This window comes from Protopterus annectens, chromosome 7.part0, assembly GCF_019279795.1.
Source record: "Protopterus annectens isolate FY-2018-M chromosome 7.part0, PAN1.0, whole genome shotgun sequence".
In the NCBI taxonomy this organism is placed as follows: Eukaryota; Metazoa; Chordata; order Ceratodontiformes; family Protopteridae; genus Protopterus; species Protopterus annectens.
Window position 1 is genome coordinate 627,382,427 of NC_056739.1, and position 20,436 is coordinate 627,402,862.

The following is a 20,436-nucleotide window of genomic DNA, read 5'->3' on the forward strand; positions in this document are numbered from 1 at the left end:
TAAAAGCTTAAGCCTGTATTTGCAAAAAATATTGCATAGACAGACAACACTTAGTAAATTATGTTTCAACATTTATTTTTACCATTTTTAATTGCTGTAATCCACTCTTACAATATATGGGGCTAAATAATTTAAGCAAGAATAAAATCATACAGTAATGTGCTGAAATGAAACAATCCATACACCATGATAAGAAGGCATCTATGGTATTGCTTAAATTGCATTTTAGCATAGTCTTTTTTCCCTTATGCTGGTTGTCAGGTCCCTACTTCTCTTCAAAGGCTCTACTGTGTAATGCACGTTTTATAATAAATGGGTTTGGCAACTTTTATCTTGAATACAATACAGAAATATTTTTTTCATTACAATTAGTATATAACAGGAAGTAAACGAGGAACACAATTGTTATAATTGCATATTAATATACATAAGTCAATGGTTCAGGCATAACTATACTTATTGGAGTTATGGCTAAAGTGTATTATTTTTGATTAACTAAAAGCTTGCAGGGGACAGCATGGCAGTTGAACACCACAATGGATGCTGCACTCAGGAAAACTAGGTACACTATAAAATTTAGTCAGCTTTTTAAAGGCACTTTTTTCCAGAATCATTACTTTCTCAGGTAATTTTGAAAGCATATTATCGCTGACTTGGGGGTTCATTATGGTACTGCTGTCATTGGGTAATATATTTTGACATGAGAACTCTCTCAGACTATTCATGGGCACACTGTTGCAGCTGTGACAACGCGCAGCCTTCTTTGTGCTTTGAACTGCTAAACAGCTGCTGAACATGAAGGAGGATGGTTTGCATTTTATGACTGTTTGGGAATCTCCTGCAAATGTTTCTTCACTTGCACTCATGCATTCTTCATTGTCGGAAGTAACTAAGTTTTCATGATTTCTTTGTTCCTTGTTGACTTGCTGTTTGATGCTTGAATCTACTTCTTCTGCTCTCTGTTTCACGACCTGATTTTGAGCAACTTGAATATCACTGAGGCGACTGTTTTTATCATTTTCAGGATTTGTCTTGAACCAGTCTATGTTTATCATGGGCTGACAGTTGGAATACTTGCTAATTATTTTCCTTGCGGTTTGCTGAATGATGTTCCAGTCACGTAATACATCTTCCTTAGTGGTAAACTGAGATGTCACTGTGAAACGAATAATAAATCTGTCTTGAATTGTAGCTGGGACAAGGTACATGCTGCCAGATTGCATTAATTCTCTTAACAGGCATTCAGTCAGAATATTTGGTCCCTGTGGATTGCAAACAGAATATGTTATGATGACTTCTCTAAATATTTTAGTACCAGAAAGCATCACAACTGTTACCATAATGAGGCAGTCCCTTAACACCAAAAGTACTTCTAATATGTAATTATATCTGTGACCATATTTTAATTTAAAACTTTTATACTTGGCTGTCCTTTGATTAGCTGAGTAATAGTCAACAAAATTTAAATGACTTATGATAATACTTTAGTCACACTGTGTAAAGAAGAGGAGCAGGTCTTTGCAAGTACAGTTAATCATAACTTGGATAACTTAATTCAGTGTTCACTCTTGTGATGAAGATGAAGATAGTTCTATGTACTTTACGGCTCATAGGTTTATACTAGATAATAAGCACAGTAGATTTACGGCCTAGCCAATGTTAACCCTGTTTTTTTTCCCATCTGTCAATAAGACCCAGACAGGACAATCGTGGAATGAATTTGCATAGTCCTATCAAGAAGATTTGTTTAAAAGAGATTTATAGGGCTACTTTGTTCGACTTGCATTGAAGGCTTATTCCATATGTAGGGGACCCTTTGCGTGAGGTACATACCCCACCAAGGCATTCTACTAATATTACGTTACAGACTGAGATCCTTGAAGTGATTATTGGTAGTATTTCCAGTTTTTTTAGAAATGCAACACATCAGAAAGGATAAGGTCATTTATAGCCTTGGGGGCAAGGTAGAGTTGCCCAAACAGGAATCTATAAGAAATGGAGAATAGTGATAAGGCACTGATTTTTTTCATGGTAACTCAGTAAAGACATACCTTGGATTTTCTTTTTTAGAAGACAGGATTTTTCAAATAGAGCAATAAGTGTGAACCAATACCAGCAAAATTGGCAATGAACTTTATTGTGGGCCTGATTGGGGAAGAACAGAGAGGGGCATTAACGTCCTTTAGTAAAACGTTATGCAACAGAGAAGGCTTTCCTGATGATAGTCAATACATGGTGGTCAAAGGAAAGCTTTTCTTGCTACTCCACCTGTAGGCATAGTCCGGTATTTCAAACTGTCCGTCAACCAGCCCAACCCATCATTTTAAACCTGCATATCTTCAACCCATGAGAGCAGCCAATGACATCAGCTTCAAGACCAGACATTAGATATGTGAAGGCAGGGTTTACATCTTTACATGTAGCACAACCAATTAAATTCAGCTTGTAGTAGTAACAGACCCAATATATATTTTAATAACCATACATTTAAGAAGAACTTCATCTACTGATGTACAATTTTGTTGGCTGGCATGTATACTAGAATGGATACAGTCACTAGTCTTGTAGTCTAGAGTAACCACTTATAAAGTTTGTATATAGTTTAGCTAAGAAGAGTTTATAACCCCATATTATTTCCAGTATTTCCCCCATTATGCCAGTAAGTTTCACCATACTAAAGTAACTAAAACCAACTTTTTTCTTTCTTCATTTCAGTATCAGTGGACTGAATTTTTCTACACATCCTCATCAAGGTCCCAGCGAAATTCAACCATCCCCCATCAAATCAATACACTAAGATACATGAATTCCATGCCTGTTTGGCATGATACTCACCCAATGTACCTACGAACCTATGTAGCTGGCCCATCATAACATACACTTGGTTAAAACCAGAAATAAAAGACAGTGACATTTTACCCCAGGCTATAATATGTACTAGTCCATAGGAAAAAACGTAATGAGGAGCATAAAGCCAATACTGAGGTAAATCTTCACACCTTTCATATTCCCAATTTTAACAACACAAAAATCATTTTAATGAAACTTAAAGCAAATGCCAAAAAGTCCATAACCATTGTGGGAATAACAGCAGAAATTATCTTCCATTGGCTGTCTCAAAACATTCAATGGGTGACCTCAATATTGACTGGCAAGCTTGAAACTCAGAAACCCCCACAGAGTCCCTAACCTTCCATGGTTTATCCAAATTAATGCAAACCAGAACCAGAATTGCTAAGGTAATAGACAATTTTGTACTGGATCTTAACCAATAAAACTCTGGCATAAAGCTCTCCAGATGCCCCCAATAGTGTTTGTGACCATCTCCTATTTTATTGATATGTCATAATCTATACAGGATGACAGTGTGAAACCAAATACGAAATTGAAAACACTTTAAAAAAGAAGGTTTTATTTCCTCTTTGTCTCTACAACATGAATATGCTAAAAACACTGCCTCTAGATGGTGCTGTCCTCCACTTTAGCAACATCATCCTAAACAAAATGGCACTAGTTAGAACTGAAAACAGTAAAATCTATCCCAGCTCCTTGGCTAACAAGTGTTATCAAACAGTTACTTTAACCAAGAGAGAAAGCATGGAAACTATGCTACATAAATAAAACCAAAGAATCATTCCAAACATGATTACAAAACCTATTAAAAAAATCAAAAAAGATAAAAAAAAATCCTACTAGCATCCAACAGAAACACCAAAACAATATAGCCCTTAAGGCCACTAACAATAATAGAACTATACCAAAGCAATTCAACTCCTACTTCACTAACTCTGTTGCATCATTACTCAAACAAAATACACAGACCCCTCCCTCTACCTCAGCTCTACTAGGTAACAACAACAGTATTTTTTCTTTTAAACTGCCCACACATCCACAATATGAAAATTGCCTGCCAAGCAAAAACCAGCTACCTTAGCAGCTGGCAAATTACCTTCTGAATATCTAAAAAACTCTTGCCTATAGTATCTCAATATTAATAAACATCACAATAACCGAAAACCATATCCATGCCATATGGAAAATGACCTATATTATTCCCTTACACAAAGATAGAAATGTAGTAGAATTCTCAAACTATAGAGCTATAGCAATCCTACCCCTCTCCACAAAATACTAGAATAATGTATTTATACCAAACTCATTAAGCAACAACAGCCATCTAGTTGATACACAACATAGCTTCCATCTCAGTCACAGTATCTACAACCGACCTTCTTAGCTTCACCAATACCAATAACCAAAAAAAGAAATGAAGGCAGCTTAGTCTCTTCCCTCTTCATAGACACTGTTTCCCATCCAGAACTCCTCTCTGAACTGTTCATCCTTGGTCTTAGTCATCCATCCCTGTCATGGTGCCATGGCACCCTTGGTCTTGGTTGCCCATCTCTGTCATGGTGCCATGGCACCCTTGGCCTTGGTTGCCCAAGCATGTCATGGTACCATGGCACTCTTGGTCATCCATCCCTGTCATGATGCCATTGAACCCTTGGTCTTGGTTGTCTATCCCTGTCATGGTGCCATGGCACCCTTGATCTTGGCTGTCCATCCCTGGCATCATAGGCACTGTTTCCCATTTGAAACTCCTCTCTGAACTGTCCACCATTGGTCTTAGTTGTCCATCCCTGTCATGGTACCATAGCACCCTTGGTCTTTTATCTTCCATCCCTGTCATGTTGCTAAGGCTACCTATCTAATAGACAAGTTGTTAAATAGCAATAGGAATATTCCCTGCTTTTCCTGTTCACTGTGGGAGTAACACAAAGATCAGTTTTGGGACCACTCCTATTCAACATCTTTACAAATAAATTACATACAGCAATCAACCTTGCCACCATTCTGTAATATACAGATGGTTTGTCACTCATCTGGTCTCCACAAATCCCCAACTCTCTTTCATTGCAATTTATTCCTGGCTAACTGATTCCCACTTACTCCTAAATACTATAAAATTTAAATTAATGCGTTTTACTCCCAAGAAATATACTGCCCTAATAATCTTCTTTCACAGTTATGCAACAAGCAACTCCAAAATAGAAACAGTATTCAAAACTAAATTAATAGATGTACTAATTGATGAAAACTAAAATCTGACCAGCATCTATGTCAAGTTATCAAAGACGCATATTGAATTAGGGCATCTCTAGAAGGTCAAACCATATCTTACTAACTCTTCTAGACAACTCTGTTGTATGCTTCCCCAATACATACTAACTTGAACAAAACATATAAATTATAGCTTGGACATGCTGCAATAAAGTAGCAAAGTTTTCTGTGAACACCCCACATAGGACCCAAAACGGTGTTGCACTAATATATATATATATATATATATATATATATATATATATATATATATATATATATATATATATGTGTGTGTGTGTGTGTCTGTGTGTGTGTGTGTGTGTGTGTCTGTGTGTGTTAGACTTTTTTGAATTACCCCATTACTAAATATTTTCTCAAAAAGTCACTGCTCAGACAGTATCTACATGCCAGAAAAAATGCCCTACACTACAAAATCTGAACTAATTCTACTCCTATAACTGAGATCTAAAATACCTCTTCCTAATATCTATCTCCTAGAACAATGCATGAGATTTTTATATACTATAATTATGTCTCAGAACTTTGAAATTCCATTTATCACCCAATCAAACTGACAAACTACCAAATTTCAAAATGCAACTTAGACAGAGTCTAAACACAAACTGTCTCTGCTCTTGTTCTAATCCTGGTTAAATCCACCCATATTTACCCAACCCACTCCCTAAAATTGTCTTAACTGAATAATATGTACATTCTCTTTCTCATTTCTCCTCACAGTTTCTTTTCATCTTCCTCTCTGCACCCACCACACAACATCTTCCTCCATTCTTCTCATTTCTTCTCAACACAAAGTAACAACATAAACTGCTACCAAAGTCACAATCCTCTACCTAACTAGTCTCCCCTTTGTCTGTCATCTGTTTCTCTTTGTATCCTTCACCTATCTCTTTTCACCCTGAAACTGCATTCACACCTTCCCTTTACTGTCATTTGGAGTGCATAAGCAAAGATAACTGCTACAACTCTTGTTACTTCCAAACCTACTTTCTGTCCAACTGTTTTTGTACCTTATCATATCAAACTATGTTCACAAAAACTCTATGAATGCTACTTGGAATTATGCAAGCAATATTAACTAAATATCCTTACTCACTGATGCATAGATCATATTCAGGTTAATTACTATATTGTGTAAACATATCTTTAATTACTGCATAACATTATATATAAACTTATGTGACACTTTTCTCCCCAGTTCCCTGTTTAAAAAGGGTTCCTACACAGTTGGACTTTCCTGGTCAACAAAAACAAACAAATAATCTTGATTAATGGTGTCATCTCTGTGGGTTGTTCTTGATCCCCATTATGTACTATATTGCATTTTATTACACTGACCTTTACACATGTAATTCCTTTAGCAGGAATTAGTGTGGTTAAAACTGGCTGCAGGATATACAGCAGCAGCAGCAGCAGTAGAGTTTGACTGCACTGAGTTTGCAGTGTTCAGCAAACTTAGTCAGCCAGAGACCTTTGACATCAGCTTGGACAGCAGGAAAGTATAACCTGAAGAGAAGTGGAGCCAGCATGGACCCTGTGGCACAGCACTGGTGTCAAGCCTTTGTTTACTTAACATTTTATCCCCTGCTGCCTACTGGTTATCAGCTTAGTCTCAGCCAACTGGCCTGTCCGTCTACATTTACTAGGGTGAGAGCAAATGAGAAGAGCTGCCACTAAGGCAGCCATCAGGATTTTTTTTTTTGTTAGGTCCCTAACAAACTGCACAAGCTCAGTAAGCTTTCTTCCGGGAGGATGTGCACTGGGTGTATCATACGTTTATGGGACTTGCTGTTTTCTGCTCGTGTCATTAAAGTAGAGTTTCTCTGCATGTTTTGGGTCGTTTTTTTATTTTGTTTTTATTTTTTGGGTATCATAAGACTTATTTCGAGTGGTATAAGTATGCTGATGACCCCTCCTCCTAGAACAAGCACATTATGCATGTTTCTTCATCTCCACAAAGGATGAACATTTTTATGTGCTCAAGAAACATGTGACTCTACTGCTCCCTATATCAGTAAGCAGCTGCACCTCCTTCACTCCTCTGTGTCTCCCTTGTCAGCAACAGCAGGTGCCTGAACCACTGCTTAAACTCAGGACATGCGGGTCATAGTCAGGGCTTTATCCCCTCTATTACACTGATGACAAACCCTGTAACGGAGAATGTGCCACCAGCCCGTACTGCGTGAATTATATTAACCACATGACACTCCACTGAGTTACACAGTAGTTGACATTTCACTATGTGAGTTTATCTGTGGTGCTAAAGTGTGGGACAGTGTCAAAGGCCTTTGCCTGTTCAGTGTAGGTGGTGTGTACTGATTTTACATTATCTGAGGCCTCAGTCACCCATTCAAAAAATGATGACATTTTCAGTAGATAGGACCTACTCTTCAGAAGGATGAGCTGCTTTAGAGCTAGGGATTTGCAGGCTACGTATGTTATTATTTATGAGCTCCATTTTTATTTACTCCATTATACTGCAGACAGTGCTAGTAAAATTAATGTGTCTGTACTTTCCTGCGTCAGTGTCAGGGCCACCCTGTGTAAGGGGACCACTGTGGCTATTCTTCTAAGCTTCAGTCACATATCCAATGAAGAGGCCGATCTTAAACAGGTTGGCAAGAGTGATCAGTAAGAGGTAGTTTAGTGCTGAACAGGGGATGGCCTGCTAGACTGTGTTTAGTGTTAGCCAGGGGACAGCCTGCTAGAGTGTGTTTAATACTAACCAGGGGATGCTCTGCTAAACTGTGTTTAGTGCTAAACAGGGAACAGCCTGCTATGTTGTTGGGCCCAATGAAAGAAATATTTTTGGTTCTGGTGAGGATGTTGAGGACCTGTTGTGGGTTATGTTGGGGGAATTAGGGGCAAGTTAGAGTAAAGGGGTAAAGAAAGAGGGAATAGTGGAGAAAAGCTGGAGCTACATTTTTGCCTAGTATATTAGTGATGTATTCCAGACCTGAAAGGGTAGTACTGTTAAAAATCAGTTCAGTACAATGCCGAGTAGTGTTTAAGAGATTCTTAACAAAAGCAAAGAAGGCCTTGTGATAATCTGAGGAGGAGAAGGTGATATTTAATACATACATTGATTTACAGGGTTCAGACTTATGTTTGAATTCTTTACATATGTTTTTGAGTTTGCTTTTACAAAGAAGGAGTTTGTTCTTTGAGCTACCAGTTTTTTTTTTTTTTTTTTGTAATGTTTTATAGCTTGATTATACCATAGGGGCTTAATTTTAAATTTCCCATCATATTTTTGATGGATAAGAACAGATGTCTTGATGCAGGAATTCATGTTACAGAAAACTCTGAGGTGTAATTACTGCTATGGAAACTGGTTCCCCAAGGAATGCAGTTATTAAATTGCATTAAGTTATCTGAGATGGGATGGAGACTGGCCTTAGAGAAGTCCCGAAGTAAAATGCTATTTGTTGAATATTTGGGTTGTCAAGAAACATGTGGTGCCTTAGTGGACAGATATGGCCAATGGCTGGGAAGAATGTAGGTATGGAAAAGATAAGTGTAATATTAATGAGGACAAGACTGAGAAAGCTGGAGCTCCTAGAGGGAGAGGGTACCTTCTTGTCGAAGAAGATGGAATTAAAGTTTAGGAAGAGTTTTGCATCTTTGTTTGTGTCATTTGTTTGTCAAATAATGTATGGTTGTATTGGGTTTGGTGTTGAAAGATTCAAATTCTTTTAGGTAGGTATCATAGGTAATGGGTGACAGAGATAAGATTTTATCATTTGTAATGATATGGTAATTTGGTTTATGTATTGATATTGAGTTATCCAGGAATTTACGATTATTATGCTAGATTTCTCATGAGGTAGTGGGGTTATGGATGGATACAGATATGCACCTACCATCACTGGATGATCTGAATGAATGATAGGCATTAAATTCAGGTAAAGAGGAAGTTTTCTTGCAAGACTGGAAACTAGTTTCGGTAATTATGCAGATGTATGGGCACTTTGAGGTTAGAAAGACCTCATGGTCAGGCATTTTCCTAAAATTCTAATACCACAGCTTTTCTTGGCTCATTCAGTTTTACATCAGCCTTCTTCCTGTCCCACTCTCTCCACTCTCATCCAGTCCTATACTCCCAATTGCTCTCTCAGTAGCTCTCAGCAGAACCTATTGCAAGTCTACATGCCCAACAAAATATTCGTAAATTACTTTACAGCTATTCCGTAGCAAATGCCTAGAACAAACTACTCCATAATGTCAGATGTGTCACAAACCCTAACACCTTTAAAATAACAATTAAAGACTATGTCCACAAATCATGGTCACGTCCCTTCCATGATCCAACATAAGCTACCTTCCCCTACCACAGAGTGCTGCCCTGTCAGCTACTACCTTACTAGTCCTTTCATAAGTTTCCTACCTGTTCTCTTTCTTTCTATATTTAAATCCATATACTTTTGTTCTGTTTCTAATCTACTCTATACTAGCTTAGATCATATACCTTAGTACTTTTTTCATCTCATATACTCTTACTTTGGGCTAGTTCTATATTCCTCATTCCCTTACTACAATTTTCTTCCTAAATGTACTTAAAACTGACCATACTTTGATATTTACAACATTTATGAATTATGCCTAGTATACTGTTTTTGTCCCTGATGATAAATCACTGAGTTACTCGTAGTTTTGTTTATTTTCCACAGAATGTGTTTCTTATGTAAAACCTGATCTAGTTATATACAGTTAACCTTAGTTATTCATTGTTGCTTTTCTGTTGCAACAACTGTCTGTGTTAATTAATATGTATGTAATGCAATGTTGGAGCTTTTCTCATTGGGTCTCAGCTGAAAAAGGGTTTTTGTTCAGTCAGACCAACCCAGTTAACAAATGTCAAATAAATAAATAAATAAATAAATAAATAAATGTTCTTGTTTAGACTCCTTACAGATCAGTGCCAGCCTGATACAGGCCTTATTTGAACTGATTAAATTACAAGGTTTAGAAGACTGGCACTGTCTAAAACAAGCACCAATGGGTTCAAAAGTGTTTTATCTAATAAACATAAGCCACATAGGAAGAGGGAGAGGCTGTCCATGATGCAAAAGGCAGTCAGGTATGTAGCTCATACCCTCATACTGACAAATATTGAATAAGTCTGGTGACACCAGTTACAGAGCCAATTGTTAATGTCATATACTTTCTATGTGTATTATGGTGATAATAAGGTGCTGGTAAAGATAAGTATTTTCCCAGACTCAGTCACTTAGACATGCTTGAGCTCTCTGTATATTTCCATACATATATAGTATAGTGTCTAAGAACATTCACTCTTGTCGGCAGTGATCTGATCATATCTGAACTTGTTGAATTCTGACACCAAAGAGACAACTGACCATCACTCTGTCCATGCTCAGTCTGGTGAGCTGGATGTCCATGTGAGTGAGAATTGAGTCCACTCTGACTGTGATACTTTCATGACTGCTGGCATGAACAGCATGATATGCTTACCTCGTTTGTGCAATAGGACCACCCATGTAGCAAACATGATGCAGACATCCAAAAATAGAAAAAGAATGCTTTCAATTGCGATGGCTCAGCACTGCTGGGCATTGTGCAAACCCGGTAAGTGGGGCTGCACTACATGCATAAAGTAGTGTCTTTGAGGAATTGAGGCAGGACTTCTCCAGGTTCCTGAAGCTACTCAGGGTGAAGTTCAAAACCTGAAAGATGCTCTGTTGGGAGTCTGTTAGGATCTCTCTCATAGGGGAGTAGGGATAAATAGGCAATGACTGTAGCCAGACATATTAGAAACACTATGGGAAGAGTGAACAATCCAAAGAGTAAGAAAGTAGATTGGAACTGATCTTCCCGGTTGCAAATTTTAGGATCTTTTTTGTTTGTTTTCTCTCAATGAGAATATAGAAGTAGGCATCCCTCAGATCTAGACTGACTTTAAGAACAGTGGAAGGAACCAGGGTCAAGAGAGTTTAGAGGGTACATGCATTGAATTTTGAAACTCAGAGGAATTTGTTCAGATAGAAAAAGGTGTAGGATGGGTCTCCATGAAGTCCCTTTTATTGGAACTAGAAAGAGTCTTGAGCAAACTACTTGTCCTTTCTCCCCAAGTGAACTCTTCTATGGCCCTGGACTGTGTCATTTCTTCAGTGACAGCAGCAATGAAGACTTGTTGGTCCCTGAGGTCTGATGTACTGAGTCTTATTTTTACAATGTCCTGAAACAACAACTTGTAACTTTTTTGATGACAGTTAACACCCACTGATATTGATTGATTTCTTCACAATTTCTTGTAAATAAAAAGTGCCCTCCAGCTTTTTCTGAAGGGGAGTCAGAGTTGGTAGGAAGAGAGTAATGGGTTGGGATGGGCTTGTGGAGGGAATGGGAAGGGGCAGCTCAAATAAGTCTTGCCTGATCACTCTGGGTGCCTTGGCCCCGATGCCCCCAGGCTTGTCACTGGATTTACTATTCTTTATTAAACTTGCCCTTTTTTCCCTTTGTCATACCTGGTGTTCTGTTTAGTATGAGAGAGTATTCCACTGGTACGAACGTGTACCAGAAAAATTTGGCCTACACACTGGATACATTTTCTAATCTGGGTGTCCAAACAGGAGAGCCTTGAACAGTGAATCATTAACATTCTATGTTTTGTCATTCTCTGGCATGACCATGGTTGTCAGACTGGAATATCTCCATATTATGGACCCTCTAACTTGATGTGCCCACAGCATCATAGTCACATATTATCTCTGAATGCTTGGCAACCTGGAAAGGAAGGTAACATAGGTTCAGTATCTGTTGCTTCATATCTTTGTCTTCAGTCCCATTTGCCTTAGCCCTCATCTTCTCCAGCAGGGATTGCTGCTTAAGCATGTGGGATGGTGGTTTAAAGCTCTGAAGGAAAGGGTAGAAGAGGTATACACTTTATTTTTCAAATCTGTCAAGTGCTCTTCTCTCCTTATCATTTGGAATATGATTCCTGGTTTGAGACAAGGTAGGCCCCTTGTTGGGATCCAAAAACACCACATCTGGATCCACTTAATGAGTCCTATAAAGATAATTATAGGAATCCCTAAAGAGCTGGTCAGGTTTCCAAGGAGAGAGTGGAAGGGAGTCAGGTTGTGTAGATGCATTATTGGACGCATCTTTCATGGTACCTGCCATTGTAGGGACAGCTAGAGGTCTAGGTACAGCCAAGCCAATATAATCTTTGTACCTTTGCTAGCCTTCTCTCAAGTATTCCACTGGAAAACCTTCTCCACTATGTGAAATGTGCCCCCAAAGGAAAAAAAATCCTTTAGTGGTGTTGCATTGGAAGCGAGTCTTCTGTGATAGAATTATAGTTTTTGGCAGATGGAATCTGGCCCACATATATGATCACATCAGCATCTGAGTTTTAGGTTTTTGTGTCCTCTTGCAGAATGTCTACACTTTTAGAAAGGGGACCCAGATACCTTGGGTATGTCCAAGTCAAGCCCTCTAGTCTCCAAAAAGGGCATAAAGTACTTATCTTGCTCAGCTAAGCACTTGGTAGAGGACCAGGAAGTGCAGTTGGAAGAGGCCAAGACACGATGGCAGTACAAGTGATTGCTTCAGTGCTTTGTGCCTTATGACTTCGAGAACAGCAGCCCTGGAAGCCTGAAGTCATGAGTGGGGGAGTGAAACCTTGATGTGATCACTGGGAACCTCCTTGCATACTAGGATAGTGGGAGATCCTGCCTTTCTCTTCTGAAATCTCAATATAGATCTGTGAGAGTGAAGGCATATTGGGTTTATCAGTTTGGGAGAACTCAGAAAAAATAATAATTGGCATGGGTGTTTGAAGAGTGATTATGCAAGAAGCCTCAGGCAAAACCATCTTAGTGGGTGGACACTGTAAAAGTACCTATATGTGCGCAGGGCTGCTAGACCCAGGGAAACTTGGGTCACCTGAGATGCTCTTGGTTTCTCAGTGTCTCTCCCTCTAATTGCTACGTTTTTTCTTTTTTTTTAGGTGGGAGGCTCCCATTGGCTTTGGCAGATTGCATAGTGGCCCAGAAGTAGGCACATGCTCCTTTTTGCACAGAAACTACTGGAGACTCAGTCCTTCTCCATGGTGTACTCAGAGTGAGGTGGAAAGCAGACAGGAGTCCACATTGTTAGGTTAGTATTAGGCTAACTGCCCTTGCAGGCCATTTTAAGCCTAGCCAATTATCCCTTGTGAGACTCAAACCCTGCACCTTCTGTTTGTAAGGCAAACACCTTAGCCATTAGGCCACCCTCCCAACCTTGTGTTCTGCACCAAGTCAGAGCAAACTCCTAGTATGGAAATCCTTGGGGAGGAATTGTTTCCTACTCACCACATAATTATTAATTTTAACAAAATATTCTTCAGAACTGGCTTAAGTAAAGACATGAGCCAAACAAGCAGATAAATAGAGAAGAGAAAAATCTCCTCTGGGCTGCTTCTACAGCTACTGGAAGTAGCTTTATCTGATGGACAAACACGTACAGTTAAACACACTGCACAGCAAGAAAGATCTGAGTATGTCAGCAGCTGATGAGCCCTTGATACCACTGATGTAGCTAAGCCTTTGGTGGGAAGGCATCAGCCAAAGCCCTGGGTGAATGTATAGCACTGGAAGTCCTGATAGTTACGGGATACCTATCCCAGATGTGAGGACTGCAGCAGTTAATACCATCATGAGGATCTGTAGATGCTGCCCATATCAAAGCAACAGGGATAACTATACCCATCCAATCACAAAAAAAAAAAAAAACTGCAACCTTAGTCAGTTAGTTGAGAGGGTTATGGTTTTGGTTCCTGTTGTCAAGGGTACAGGATCTGATTATTTATACTTCCATTTGGCTACTGTGAGCAAGTCACTTAATGAGATAGTGCACTTATCTAATCTCATCCTTGAAATGAAAAACTTATGTCCAGGAGGTCTGCCTGGTTAACACATTAATAAAAAAGAGAATACTTAGAATGGTTAAAAAATAACTGCAGAAGTGACTGTAAGAATAGGTATATAATTTATGCTGGATACAAGTTTTCAGCAATTTGAGGATTCAGAGTGTTTAGAAGGAAATAAAAAAGAAAGAAAGGATGAAGTTCAAAACAAATAAAGAAGAAAAAGAAACTGATAAATGTCTGTAAAGTAAAGAGAATACACACAAAAACAAACACTGCTTTGCTATGTGACAGATTAGAGGGATGCCAACATTTTTCTATCAGAAAATATTCAGTCTACAGAAAAAGGGATCATTTTCCAACAAAGAAGGTAGAAAAAAAGGCAAGGGGCAGGTTTAAAGGAAGAAATCAGAACTGAACATGGAAGGATTAAAGAACATTACCGTAAGAAAAAAAGATGAGAATGACAGATGTTGACAACGTGGCTCAAGCTGTGGGTGTACAAAGCCAGTTGGATAAGAATTGTATGCTTGGAAGTGTAATGCAGAATGAAAACAATTGGGATTCATAAGACTAATGTTGATGAAGATCATTCCTTTATAACAATTGATAGAGTAGATATTACTGAAGTAAAAGTTGAATATTCTTCATATCTGAACAGAAAGATGTTATTTTGATTAGAGATTCTTTTATTATAGTAACTGATTCTTACATTTGCAGAGAGGATAATGAAAATCAAATAGCGTTATAATTGGCAGGAGCAAAAAGTAAAGGATGTAAGACAAGCCTTAGAACGCCTTAATGCAAGGAAGTATGGATCTGTTTGTATTCATGTTGGTAAAAATGATGCCATCTGCATGGACTCTGTTAGTAGAGAACCTGCAGCACTCTTAGATAAAATAGCTTGTGCAGCTGTTATGATGTATTTTTCGCAAATTACATATAGACAGGAGAGTCTGGTCATTGTGAATGAAAAGATTTTTGGGGGTAAACACCTACATGAAAAAAAGTCCCATTTTAAAAATTGAAATGTTAGGCAACCAAACCTAATCTTGGGCACACATCTTCAGACAGGATGGCATGCATTTGTCAAGATCAGGGAAGAGAATTTTTACAGTGGATATTGTGCAATATTTGACAAACACAAGGCAAGATTTTTCACCAGGTCGTAAATTTAACAGTTCACAGATAGCAACATTTGATGCATCTCTGATGGTTGCTAATCTGGGTCTAAATTACATTATCGCATGATGAAAAGAGCGAATGCCCTTTCATTGATCCGATAATGTCGAAAGCAGAAAAAAGCAAAGTCATGGAACATCGATTTTTTTTTTCACAGGGAAAAAAATCAGTGGGCCATCTTCGGGACTTTGCCATTTCCTCCACTATGGTGCAATCTCAGCTTTGGTATATTTAAGTGGGGGTGTATATGTGGGGCACAGACCTCAACTTTGGGGGTCTAAGCCCCCCACTACATTTTGTGTTTAAACTTTTTTTTTTTTTTTGTGCAGAGCAGCGGATTTTTTTCCCTGGGAAAAAATTTGCTGTTCCATGTGTTCACTTTTTTATTCTTTCGATATTATCAGTTCAGTGAAAGAGGGTTCACTCTTTTCATTGTGCAATAATATGATATAGACGCGCTAATGCCAGGAGCATTAATAATGTTTTTTTTTATTGGAAAATTTGCTACATTCCCACAAAATTGATGTTGTTATTGTTTGTGAAACATGGTTAAATAAGAATGACTGGAAACCAGGTCTGTCAGTGTATTAAATGTTTTAGGAGGACACACAGAAGGGGAGAGTAATAATGGCTGGAGACTTAAATTTACCAGAAATAGACTGGAATAATATTGATTCAACAATATTAGCAAGGAAATTATTTACAACATATGTTCCTGACAACAATTGCTTCAGATTGTAAAAAAAAAAAACCTACCTGGGAATAGAACATACTAGACATTCTGCATGATTCAATAAACTCTGTATAGACTCCATGTAGAGCCTCCATAGAGTGTATCCATGTACACAGTCACAGTGTGCTCTCTGCAATGCACAATGCATATTAACATTGCGCAGTACACCTTAGTGTGGTTTTGAGGCATGACCCAGTAGTGTTGGCTGCTAAACCTTGTAGAACAACACGGATAATGAATCTATGAACAGGAGAGCGCCAGTGGCCCACCGCCATACCTCCCAACCTCTTAGAGTAGGATATCTGTACAAAGCTACTAAATAAAGGCCGGATGATAGTGGCATCTTGCCCCTATAAACTTAGGAACTTGACAAAATAAATCTTATGAAGATTAGGAGGTTCTAAACAGAAACATCTGTCATTATTTAGTGCTGTCCATCCTGAATGACTATTACAAAACCACAATGTTTATAAGGAACACAGCAAAAATACCAGCCAAAACCTTGGAAAAACTGCCAGAACTAGTTATATCTGTATATTCTGGCTTTCATTCTATTTTTTTTTTTTTTTGTCATGCTTGCTCGATGCGTGGCAGTGTTTGGCTGTGCTTACCTCGTTTGCTCAACAGGACCACCCATGTATCAGACATGACCCAGAGATCCAAAAATAGAAACAGGGCTTTCAATTGCTATTGCTCAGCACTGCTGTGCATTGTGCAAATCCAGTAAGTGGGGTTGCACTACATGCATACCATCGACTTAACAATGATTAGTAAAATACAGACTGTAAGTAACAAATCCTGTGGCAATATGTGTAGAGTTTGTGACTAGAGTAGAGATGGTCCTGGGTTCTAGTCCAGGGTATGCAAACTTTATTTATACTGTTGTGAGATTGCAGCTTATACAAATAAAGTGGTAGTGTAATGAAATAACAGTGGAATAGCACTGGTTGTAAGTTATTTTTGGATACATATGAAAAGGGTGCACCCTGCTTAGCATCACTCAAGTGTATCAAAATGTAGACACTGCACACTCTCAGCAAGCATAATTGGCATGAGAACATGCTATTTAAAGGTTAATTGGTGGGAATTGTACTTTAGACATTCAGCTTGACCTTGGGCAACTATGTCAGGCATTGGCGAGGGTGTGCATTTCAGAGCACAGCACTGGGGTGTGCAGGAGTCCAAGGTCTTTATTGGGCTCCTGGTTAAGGATCATGGACCCCGGATGTTGCAGGAGAACTATACCAGCTACCATTATTAATATGAAGCCTGGGATAGTTCAGCAAGGGCCCTTACTAGTGCGACTGGTATCCCCCTCACTGGGGAACAATGTCATTATGACAACCTGTGCCGCAGAAAAAGAGATACCCTTGATTGCTGGATCAGGGAGTGTCAGGCAGCGGACACCCCAGAGATGTGTATGTATGCTTTACATTTAGTACTCATAAATACTCAAGGTGAATATGTTAGAAACTGGTATTCATAATGCTATTTCTTTTTCTTGTTTTCCACAGCAGCGGAAGAGAGGGCCTGAAATGTGAGGTCCCATGTGAGGCGATGGGCCAGGATGCGAGAAGCATGTGGTGAATAAGCATAATTATATAAAGTGCTGTTATTTCAGCATTAACAGTGATACACAGATTAGTTGCTATATCATGCAGTTGTATGAACTTTGTAATGCATGTCTGTACTGTAAAAGCAGCTATGCATGTATTATTCTGCAGCATAGCTGTCAGCTGTACTTATTTCTGCTGAATACTTACATTTAAGAATCTAAGAATCACTGTTTTGGTCTGTTCATTGTAGGATTCATGGTTTTCTGGCAAGTAATTTATATTGAAGTTAATAACTAATGGATGTCGAAATGTATGTTAACATGAATCCTGTGCAACTATCTATGTGTGTAAGAGCAATATTTGAAATATGTTCCTAGTTATGGGTCATTCAAGATATCCTGCTGTAAAAGGTGGAGAGGTATGATATGTAAGACAAAGCAACAACTGCACATTCTCAGATAACAATGAACATGAGTCTATGAGGTGTAAAAGGAAAGAGTGCTTGCATTATGTTGTATTCCAAAGGGATAGTAAAGTATTACAGTAGGCACTGTTGTGGGTTCTAATACCTAACTCCCCAAATGTAAAGCAGATTACAATACTGTTTTAGTTTGCCATTAATAAAAAATACAGTACTGATAAGTAATCATCATTATAGCATTTGAAGGGCATACCACTAGACCTGTGTCTTGAATGGCCTGCTGTCAAATGTAATCACTGTACATGTATTCCAAGTAATAAAGAACATTTTTAGCAGTTGGTATTGTTAACAGTAGAATGTAACAGAATAGAATACCTTAATTGTAGAAAGCTTTGTATATTATCTGTGAATTTACTAATATTCCTCTTTTTTTCTCTCACTCCACCCCTTCTCTTCTTTTATTTATTAATAGATTTCTTATATTTATTATTATTTTTAGTATATTTATATAATTAAATTACTTATTGTAGTTATATTATTTGGTATTATGTATTATGTTTTATTATGTATAATTTCATATTTTTCTTTGTTGATAAATACATTTTCATTCTTATGATTTATCATTTTGTTCATAATTATATTATTTTAAATTTTTATACTGCTTTATTATTGTTTCCTTATTTTGTATAATTTTCATTTAATTTGTTTAATGTTTTATTTAATTTTTGGTTTGAATTTTATTTATGCTATTACTACAGCACAGCAGGGTAGGATGGTATCCCCGTGATCTGCCTACGCTCACTCCACTGACTGAAGCAGCAAGTCTCAGCACTTTTGGGCTGCAGCCTGGCAGCACCCCCCCCTGCTACCCCTGTCTTACCTGGACCCTCAGGTAGTTCTACCCCAGGGACCAGGCCTGTGGTCACCTCTTGGAGCAGAGGCAGAGGGGGTGCATACATCATCTTAGCAGAGTTGCTAGCCATGGTGCGTAGCATTGTGCACCAGAACACTGGGGCATGCCTACGCCGGATGGAGTCTGCTTTGCATCCTGGTATGGCAGACTGGCCATAGGTGCAGGCGTCAGCCACTGCAGCCAGTGGGACAGTGATGGGACAGTGCTGAGGGTCCAATGGCTGAGGACTTGAATCACATTTTGTTACCATGCTGACTTCCATGGCACCTCGACACCCCCATCCTCACCCCAACCAAGGTGTTCACCCCCTTCTTGTGTATTTCTCCAAACCTGTCTCTTGTCTTGTATGTCTTGCCTGTCTGCAAATGATTCCTCGCCTTCCCCAGTTGCTTGCCCCAGACTTGCCTATGTCCCTTCCCCAACATTCTACTCTCTATTTAAAAAAAGGGCACCTCTCCCCCCTAAAAAAAAGAAAATGTGTCCCATACATAGCTCTCCATTTTGCACGCTTGCCTACTTGACACACTTAATTTGGTCCAGTTGGCTTCATAATGCAGCTATGTTGTTGTCACCCCTCTCTGTGAAGGTGACAGTCTAAATTCAGCTAATAATCTGTACATGTGCCCAGTCCAAATTCAGCTAATAAACTGTACATGTGCCTATTTATTACTGTTGAAGAAATAGATAGCTATGGTTCTTACCTTCACCCTTCTTGCACATACCTGCCTTCCTTTCACTTTGTCCCCCCTGCTTGGTCCCCATTTCATCCCTTTCCTATCTTCCCCCATTTATTTTCTTTAAAGGATCATTCCAAAACATCCTTTGAATAACCACTTGCTAAAAGTCTTTGTTCTACCTCAAAAAAATAACATCACCTTAGATTTACATCTGAGGTATTTGAACACATTCTCCTAAATTCACCATAATGGAGGGGGCTGATAAGGTGTGGAGGGTTCTCAGTCAAGAGGCTTTGTTGAATTTTTGATAATGATATTTTGACAATTATATTTTTGGTAATTATGTGTGGGTTGTTGGTGGTGGGGGTGTGAATTTTGCATTCACTTTGCACTCTTTTTGTATTAATGTAATATTTCTTTAATACTGGCGGGAATTTTGTTTAATGAAATAATAGAAGGCAATTACTCAATTGTTATGCAATTATTTAAAGTGCTGGGTTTTTGAATTTTGTATCTATTAAAGGTGAAAGGCAGAGGTACCAAGAGAATAAATGTTTTTTATATCTGGCTTCGCTGGTTGTTTTTTTATTTTATTTTGTATTGTAGCATTGCATTTATATTAATATTTATCCTAAGGTTCTTACTGTTACATGCAGAGCAATAGTACTTAGCAGATTTGCACTATGCAGACTGACATTAAGAGAATGCATCCCAGATCTATTTTTAAGATGTCTGGCTCCTGTCTGCTACCTGGGTGGTCCACTTCTACAGTCTGTGCACTGTGGCTGTGTGCGCAAACAAGCTACACACAGCTGATTCTGTTTGTGCTACTCCCAGCAACATTCAAACTCCAAATATTAGGATAAAAACAAGTGATAATAGGCAGAATATAAAATCAATATATCACATACACTACCAGACTATGTAACAACACAGGAAATATCCCCACATATTTCTA

At 38.5% G+C, this 20,436-nt stretch overlaps 1 protein-coding gene across 1 annotated transcript in view; it reads right to left on the minus strand.

Moving 5' to 3' along the window:
• Positions 1–351: 351 nt before the first annotated feature.
• Positions 352–20,436, minus strand: part of HDC (histidine decarboxylase) — a 908,850-nt gene continuing 888,765 nt past the window's right edge. The window contains exon 10 of the mRNA XM_044076311.1: positions 352–1,262. Coding sequence (XP_043932246.1) covers positions 492–1,262 — 771 coding nt within the window. The 3' untranslated portion in view covers positions 352–491. The remainder of the gene's footprint in view (positions 1,263–20,436) is intronic.